General features: G+C 44.3%; 1 protein-coding gene across 1 annotated transcript in view; it reads right to left on the bottom strand.

Annotated features, from left to right (window-relative positions):
• Positions 1-266: 266 nt before the first annotated feature.
• LOC146820821 (uncharacterized) overlaps positions 267-9279 on the bottom strand; it is a 29213-nt gene continuing 20200 nt past the window's right edge. The window contains exons 3-5 of the mRNA XM_085609747.1: positions 8876-8942; positions 8712-8781; positions 267-1753 (exon numbers count right to left, since the gene is read on the bottom strand). Of these exons, the coding sequence (XP_085465873.1) occupies positions 1585-1753; positions 8712-8781; positions 8876-8942 (306 nt within the window). The 3' untranslated portion in view covers positions 267-1584. The remainder of the gene's footprint in view (positions 1754-8711; positions 8782-8875; positions 8943-9279) is intronic.

The raw sequence follows: 9279 nt of genomic DNA, 5'->3' as shown, positions 1-9279 counted from the left end.
GATAGGTCATCCAGGTTATAACACAATCCGTAGGACATGTTGCAGGATCAATGGTCTCAAAAAAAGCGCACATAGTGCAAGCACAATCAACAATCATTGTCATCAAAACAGATAATCAATGAACATGTTTTCTTTTGTAACAAATAACTGGATTTTTGATGCACACCTCAATGTGGAGCACAGGTTTATTCGCCAGATACAACCTGACACAAAATAAGATTGCATCACACTGTGAACAAACGTAGAAAACAACAAAGGATGGCCATTAGGTCAGAAGTAAGTCTGTGCCATGGAATTCAAATGATGTTGAAAGATTGAATCTGTCACTGCATTATGGTTCTTGGAGCTCTCTAGTCTGCAGAAGACAAGGCAAATAACCCCGGTAAGGAGAAACAGCACAGAGTCAGGAAGGCATGAATGTGTTTACCATGTTTACAACAGATTTTCATCAAATGCACAAATTTGTCTGTGTTAACATTAACTAGGATTCATGTCAGCACTGTACCATGTGACATACAACATTATTTAAACCTTTACTTTAGAAAACCTACTGCTAATCACCATACACTCACATTGGACACCAGCAGCACACAAGCAAACAAATGGGCTTTAATACCGCATATCATTGCATACTTACACTCATGTGAAAAAGTTGTTGATGCTGTCTCGACACACATCTAAGGCTTCCGCCTCATCATCACTAGCAACATGTACCAGTCCAGGATCCTCCCTCGCAAGCGGATGCTGGTCTTCGTCATCCTGGATCAGAGGGATTGCCTTCCTGATTGCCAGGTTATGAAGCATGCAGCATGCATTGATGATGTTACACACCTTCAATGATGTATATTGAAATGTTCCTCCTGTACGATCCAGGCAGCGGAATCGTGTCTTTCAGAGTCCAAAAGTCCTCTCACTCACCTGGTCCTTCCATGGGCCTCATTGAACCGAATCTCCGCAGGTGTTACAGGGTTGCAGAGTGGGGCCAGCAACCAAGGAAGATTGGGGTATCCAAAGTCTCCGATTTTGAACACAGAAAAAGCTTCAGTAGTCTGACAACAGAGCACTATCTGATGCACAAACAACACACACCACAACATAAATATACAACATCACCTACCAACAAGGCAGGCACGGTCAGGTTGCAGCTGTGATATCAAGTGGGGGATGACACTATTCCTCATGATGTACGAGTCATGTCCCGAGCTAGAGAATCTTGCGCAGACATGGGATATTAACATGTCAGCCAGACATACTACCTGCGCATTTATTGAATGATAGTGCTTTCGGTTGCGGTAGGTCTGCTCATGTGCTTGAGGTGGTACCAAGGAATCATGGGTGCCATCAATTGGACCAATGACATGTGATATGCTCCCCACAGAAAAAGTCACCCTTGATGTCAGCCAATTCCCCTGTTGTTGGAGAATGAATGTACTGGTCCAGGTGCTGCAACAGCTCCTCCAACACATCACGCAGGACATGACTAATCATGGTCTGGGACATACATGCCACCAGCTGTTGCCACTGTAAATTGAAATGAACCTCTGGCAAAGAAATGGAGGGCTGCCATCAACTTTACGTTGGGGGTCAGCGAAAGAGGATGTGGGCATTGCATTGCGGCTGTAGATGTGGTGCCAACTGTGCTGACAAATCCTCAATATTTTGCATGTTGAACTGATATCGCCTGATGGTATCACGCTCCTCCATGGTCTGTATGTCAGGATAGGACCTGTAGACTGAAGGACGTCTATGATACCTATATGTAGGGTGTAAACAGAGTTGGTGTCAGTTTACAATGTACAAAGCAACATGCATTGAAACAAACTGAACATGACTTTGTTAAACAAATAAAGGTACAGAATCTTTGTAATAGACATTTCATTAATAACACTTACCCCACATACATATCACAACATTAGTACCCTTCCCAGACATGTTACCAAGGGATGGTGACACAGCAATGAGAGTGCTTTACGGTAAAAAACCTCTACTGTCTGTCACCATTTATTTGATGTAGCATCACATACTCCGCACCTCCATACTAAATTAGTCAAGATATGGGTTTGTGACAAGAATTACATGTTTTGAAGGTACCAACAATAGGATCATGGACTGCCATATATATGGGACACATGATACACTCAGAGTCTCACAGTGAAAATCCTGCTCACAAGTGTCATAGGTAGAACACTGTCATTTTGTCATATATGCCAAACACATACACTCACATATATAGAACATGAACAATGTAGGTGGTGCATCATTTACTCCATAAAATACGGACAGTAGAGAGGGCCCCACCTTTCAGTGAGGAGGAGAACAAGGACTTGCTGGACACCCTCCTACCACTGCACAGCCAGCTGTAGGGCAAACCAGAGGGGCAGTTGAGTGATGACTACACTGCTTTTTCTCTGACCATGCGCAAACACCATGCACTACTAGCATTAGGAATCTCATTTTCAATCAGGTAGCATGTTATCTATAACTATTAAAGTGAGTAGATAACTGATCTGGGTAGGTACACTGCTATAGAAGTGTGTGTACTTGGGGGAACATCTCATCACTGTTATAATGGGACGGTGTCATCATAGGACATTGGACAACGGCACACCATGCCAAATGCATAGCCCTTAGATATTTAGGCCAAACAGAGTATTAACAGTGTGTGCTGGTGTCTGACTCAGAAACGTCTAGCATGTGCATGAAGGTTCTGTCACCATATCATCCTTACAGGTCAACCCCCATGAGAAGGAAAACATTCAGAGGACCATCTCCCGGAATGTGCGTGCCATGGGGTTGGAGCTTCGGCATGTCCATCACTGCCGCAAGAGGTGGCAGGACCTTCGTGGCTGGGCCAAGAGGATTGCTGAGGTCTATCTTGGCCTGTCACATCTTCGCAAGAGGCCCCGGACATTGACCCCACACATGCTCCCCATCCTAGAGGTGGTCTTCCATGACCTGCAAGGGCAGTTGAAAGCCAGACAGCAGCAAGGAGGGGGTAAGTATGTGCCTTGCTGCACAGCTTTGTTAGACATGCATTTTACAGTAGCTTAGCTGCCCCTTTTACTGGGTGTAAGTCACCCAAACCCACTGATCCGTTTTGTAAGTTGCATATGCATAGGGGTAATTTGATGCACAAGTACATCTCTGTCATCAGGGAGATGTGAGTCTGTTATGTTTATGGAAGTGACCATTGTGCCATGCTCATCTGATCATCAAAATTCACAGAAACCTGTGCATGGAGGTAACCTTTGGTTGTAATGCAAATGCTCAACCTGTGCCAGCACATTGACTAATGTATGACCTGTTTGCATTGTGGTTTACACAAATGTGTGAGGCATGTTGTCATTGGAGCAAACAAGTGTGAATATGCCATATTATACATACCCACAGCAGTTGAAATCAAGAGTGAGGGCTTGGTGATTCTTGCTTGTTCATTGTGCCACTGTTAGGTCGTAGCCGTGCTGCTCAGGGTTATGATGTGTATCTCATCAGCCAATTACAGGTATGCTAAATCTGGTCATCTGTCGCACTGGCCTGTCACATGATTGTGCGGAATATTTCATTTTCTCCGTTCAAAAGAGTGAGTCCATGTGTCTGACTCTGTAACATTGACAACACATGCCATTCACTGACAAATATAGGTGGTCACTGGCTGATCCATGTCTGAAAATGTATTTCTGATGTTAGATACACATTCAGAACAGTTTCCATGTGTGTAAATGTTGTTGACTAAACCTACTTGGGGCTTTGGCAACCATGTGTATAATCCATCGCTGTAAGCATGAGAGTTGTTAGATATGGATCATCTTGAAGTATGTTTGAAAACATTGAGATGGTAAAAAAGATTAATTTAAGCTGTCGGAAGTTTGCAATATGTCTGATGGAAGTGAGGGGCATTCAGTCTTGGGACATACAAAAGGGGATCTCTGAAGTCTAGTGAGGATTGGTACACAGTGTTAACTTGACTCATGAAGAATGGAGGTTTAGTACTGATAGTCTGTACAAACAGTGCACTCAGATGGGCCAGTTGCATTGTGTTCCACCAGAAGCATTGTGGAGATGCAGTTATTGAACTTGGAAGTGTGTTGACCATTGTTCACATCTGAAAATTGTGATCTGTTTACAATGTGCACAACATTCTGAGTCATCCTCCTGACACTGTGCATAGATGGCTCTAGACAGTAGGCCATGTGCCTCTCACACTAGCTATGTCTGCTACCTTGTTGAGCTCAATCAGAGTCATATGTGTAACATGCCAGTGAAGAACATAAGTTGCAGGAAAAATTAGCACAATCACTGTTATCTGTGTGACATGACTCATGCAATGAGTACGGAAGCTTTGAGTTCTACAAGGATGTCATTTAACCTGTGACATTACAGCCAATGATTCTCACTTGGATAAAAAGGTATCATGGAATGGATTCCATGTCTCAATTCAATTGTGTGAATCCTATTCCCATTGTGAGCTCTATACTCCCTTAAAGATGATGAGACAGGTATTTCATGACACAAGACTGTCAGGTGCAAAATATGATACATTACCTGCTACATAATGAACTAGTCGACATTGTGGACCTTGCAGATGCTCTTGATACACCCCATGTGTCAGAAAACCACATGTGTGAGGGTGCAAGGGCTGACATGCATAATGAAAAGTGCCATGTATGTTATTGTATGTAGAGGAGATAGCATTATTGAAATAGACGTAGTAGTCTGAAATGTGATGATTTGTGATTTACCCATGTGTCAAGTACATACAGATGTCTAATGTGATTCTTTTACATTTTTATTCACAGCATCAGCACCGGCAACAGGAGGAGACAGTACCACAGATGTAGGGGGAGCAGAGTGCCAGTCTGGGCCCAGTGCTGAATTTGACATCAAAGAACACACTGGCAGGGAGGATGAGGGGAGCCACACTGTGGACAGTTCGGCAAGTCCACATAACACATCTGAGGACCAGTCAAGCCCAAGTGATGTCTACCTGGTGGTGGAGCAAGGAAATTAATCATCAGCATATGAATCCACCATCACTCCCATCTCCATCCTCCAAGATGCTCCCCATCCTACTGTTCGTGACCGCTCCTGTGGCAGGGGAGCTATCTCCTTTGGCCCAGGCACCTCACCCACTGCCCGTCTCCCCTGCTACCCTCAGTGTGAAGGCAATAGACATCTTGAAACAGATCTCTGTAGGGCTGACATCAGTGCTGAATGTCATCCATGCGCATACCAGTATTTTGACACAAATGTTGTCATTCATGGAGTGCATTCACTCTGAACTGTCTTCCCTACACAGATCCAATCAGGCGCATGTGTCCACACTGACGGCAGCAGTATCCCAGCTCCAGCAGTCCCTCACCCCTCCTACCTCTTCCCCACCCACTGTCTCAACTCTCCTACCTGACTCAAGCACATACAAACACACACATGCACACACCTCAACAGCCACACGTGAAACACAGACACACAGACAGAAGGGCAAACCCACGCACACTCAGGAGACAGACAGCACACTCACCATAACAGACACACCAGCTGATGACACACATGCATCCACAAATACTCCACATACCTCATAACCCTCTCCCTCCACAACCCCTACCCTTTTCTCTTCTGTTCTCTACCCAGAAAGTCTACCTTTGTGACCTTGGCCGCTTCCATATCGACCCACTCAAACCCCCTCCAATGAAGAAGAGGCAACCCATGCCCGCCATTACATCTACAACTGCTACCCCTTCTAAAAAGTATAGCCCCAAAACCCCACCCGCAAATCTCCTGAGGTCTCCAAAGTCCAAAATCCCTCCACCAACATGTACTTCCCCACACCAGCACCCGAAAAACCCCTCCAAAACAGTCCATGCCTCTCCCTTTCTCTTTACCTGCCATTACAGGGTTTACCATCCCCAAAATGGTTAAACCAAGTCCCTCTATTCCCCAACAAGTCCTCACACCACACCTACCCTCCTTTAGTCTGATCCTGCCACTGCAGTGGACCCAACCACCTCTCAATTAGACACAATCACTGCAGTGGACCCAACGCCCCTTCAATCTGGTACTACCACTGCAGTGGACCCACACACCACTCCTGATCCCATTCCTCCCAAAACTCAAACCAGTCCTCCCTAGTTTTATCCCTTTGGTGCCAGGCATGCCCCCCTAGATGCCCCCCCCCCCAGAGGAGGTGACCCCTTACAGTTTTGGTGCCGCCAAGAGACACTGGGCAAGTTGTTAGTGCCCATTGGGCATATGGACATTTATGGAGTGGCCATTGGCTTTGTATTATTTATTTGCTTAACGTATCATGCTGAAAAAGGCAGGTTCAAATTTGCATTTGCAGATTTCTGTATTCATCAAATTGTTCTTTAAGTCAACTGTTCAACATGTACAAATAGTTGTGTAAGTGTACAATGATGTTAATATGTCATGGATTACATATGGTCCATGGAGTATGTGCACTTTGACAGTATGTATTCAAGTCTTTTGTGTCTACATTTTCTGGGTGTCACTGTCCACATCAGTTTTGACTATGAGTGTGACATGAATTCACAAACCTTTACTTTTTCACATCACAATTGCACATAGGTCATGCTTTCATATGTCAACATAGTGCAAGTGTCACTAAGTACTACAGTTTAGGAGGAGCATGCTGCACATGTTTGTGATGTACAGAAAGACACCTGCCTCATTGATACACCTGGGTAAATATGGAATGTGACTACATAATAGTGACTTTGGACACACCCATGTACACAGAGGAATTACATAATACATGTGTGTGACTTGATAGTGATGGACCCATGTCTGTATCTCCTTTAGATGTGGTAGACTATTGGCAATGTCAACCTTGCCACAGGTGGCATGCCACTGTAGGCAAATACATTTCATGGCTGTGTACACATCTGTTACATTTTCTGAGACCATGGTGACTGTAAGGTGAGCAGTATTCACACAGTCTTCAGAACCTGTTGCCTCTAAGGACTCCACTCTCTGCAGTGATCAATGTCAGTCAAGGTGTGTGTTGTCTTTATGGTCCATTGGATTAAAAATTAGATGTCAGTAATGCCATCCTGCTTTTGTTTGTGTATATCACGTGTATGGGGTTTATGTCTGTCCAAGCTTACATATCATATTTACAACCACAGAGCAGTCACAGTTGAGCATATGGTTTGTGTGTAGGTTGTCCTTTGTGCATGACTGACAATGGTGTCTTTTTGAGATATGCTTAATTTTGTTGCAGTTCACATGGAGCTGACCTAGGTGTGCTGTGATGTCTGTCACATTGCCCTGCGATACATGTGGTAAGCTGAGTGGAGAGTGAGTGCACAGGAGTGTTGTTGTTCCGTCTGCCGTGCAGATGCCACTGGAGCCTGTGTCACATCCATGCTCTCAGTTGCCACACAGGGGAGTAGTTGGTATTTTTGATGGAAGGCCTAGCTGCAGATGATTTTTGAAAGGTTAACATTGCATGTGCTAAGCTGTCTCAAACAAGTGTAGAGGTGAGAGCGACTGTTGTTTCCAACTTTGATATGGAGTGGAGACTCCTATGTAACACACTTTTTGCTATTGCCATAGAGTGTAAGGTATGTGTTAAGTTTTTGAGCAGTTCTTGTGTAGGAGACATGAAGTACCCACATTGTCCCATTGTGAGTGGTGTTACATGGAGGGATGTGAATCAGGCACGCAAGCTCATAACACTGTTTTAATCCTGAACAAGGTATGGTAGGAATGAAGTTGCCAATTACTCTGGCTGCAACAGTGTGGTAATGCAATTGATGGTAAATGACTTTTGTGTTTGTTTATTTATGCTTTTCTACAGCATGTACTCCACCTCTAGGTATTGAGTCACTTTGCATGTGCACCAGTTACATTGTTGACATACACATTCCTGGGTGATTTGGGCCTAAAATACATATTTGCACATAAAATACTGGGGGTATTTGCCCACAAACCCTAATTTTGCATACAGAGTACTGGGGTTTTTTGCCCCACAAACCCCAATTATGCAGATGGAGTACTGGGGGTATTTGCCCCACAAACACCAAATTTGCATCTAGATTACTGGGGGTATTTGCCCCACAAACCCCAATTATGCAAATAGAGTACTGGGGGTATTTGTCCTACAAACCCCAATTCAGCATCAAGATTACTGGGGGTATTTGCACACAAAAACACATGTTTGCAGATACATTCATAGGGGTATTTGCCACCCTATGCCAAAGTTGCCTCAACATTGCTGGGGGTATTCGCCACACTATCAATAATTTGGATAATCATTGCTGGGGGTATTTGCACCCAACACCAGTTTTAACTCTGCATTGCTGTAAGTATTAGACCTCCACCAACCAATTTTGGTAGGATATTGCTGGGAGTGTGAGCCCAATGCCCCCCCTGTGTGTCTTAATTGCTGTAACTATTGCCCCCACCCCAATTGCCTCTATATTTCTGCAAGTTGTCAGGTTCCACCTTCAAGAATCCTCAGGCTTGTGCTGATGCTCAAAGGGGTCCACCACTCGACTGCCCCAAGTCCGGAATATAAATACACACAGACTAGTGGGATAGTCAAGTGAGGGAAGGAAAGGGTAGGAACAGCGTGGAAAGAGATCTGTGGATGACACAGTAAAGACACCGTAAATACCCAGTTCGCTCATCAGATGATACAGACAGGTGAAACACTACTACATAAAACTGTTGAAATTATAGTAACACACTACCTGTAAATAAAAGAAAGCTGGAACGCTGCCAGAAGAGAGAAGAGGGTGGTTGCAGACTTCCAGCACGAAACTAGTAGGAAGAGAGAATAAATCGTGAGATTTGTACATGTACCACAAGAGACCTTGTCATGGGGTAACAAGGTATGATACTATACACCACCTACCCAGGTTACGTGTGGAATAGCCATGAATGCAAAGCAGTATCTTCCTGACGCCCTCTAATACTGTCTCCTAGGAAATGAAAATAAATAACAGACCATGTGTGAAGAAAAAGGCTATAGTACACTTATTGCCTGCACTATACCTAAAGGAACACACTTTGGAATGTTTAGGTTCCACAATACCAAAGTATGTTGCACATTCACGTGCATAGTCCAGAAATCCTCCGTTAGAGACCAGCATCTTGCCTGGCTTTTCAATTCACTGAGGTACTAAGTCCCAAAGGCAACCTTAACTCTTGAGATCCAAAACAACAAAGGTTCATAAGGCATTCAAATATAGACTCCTTTTGCAATAGTCTTGTCTCAATGAAGCCTTGAGCTGCACAACCAACTCCACTGACATGCAG

This window comes from Triturus cristatus, chromosome 6 (assembly GCF_964204655.1).
Source record: "Triturus cristatus chromosome 6, aTriCri1.1, whole genome shotgun sequence".
NCBI classification, from domain to species: Eukaryota; Metazoa; Chordata; class Amphibia; order Caudata; family Salamandridae; genus Triturus; species Triturus cristatus.
This window is presented reverse-complemented; position numbering and strand designations above follow the sequence as displayed.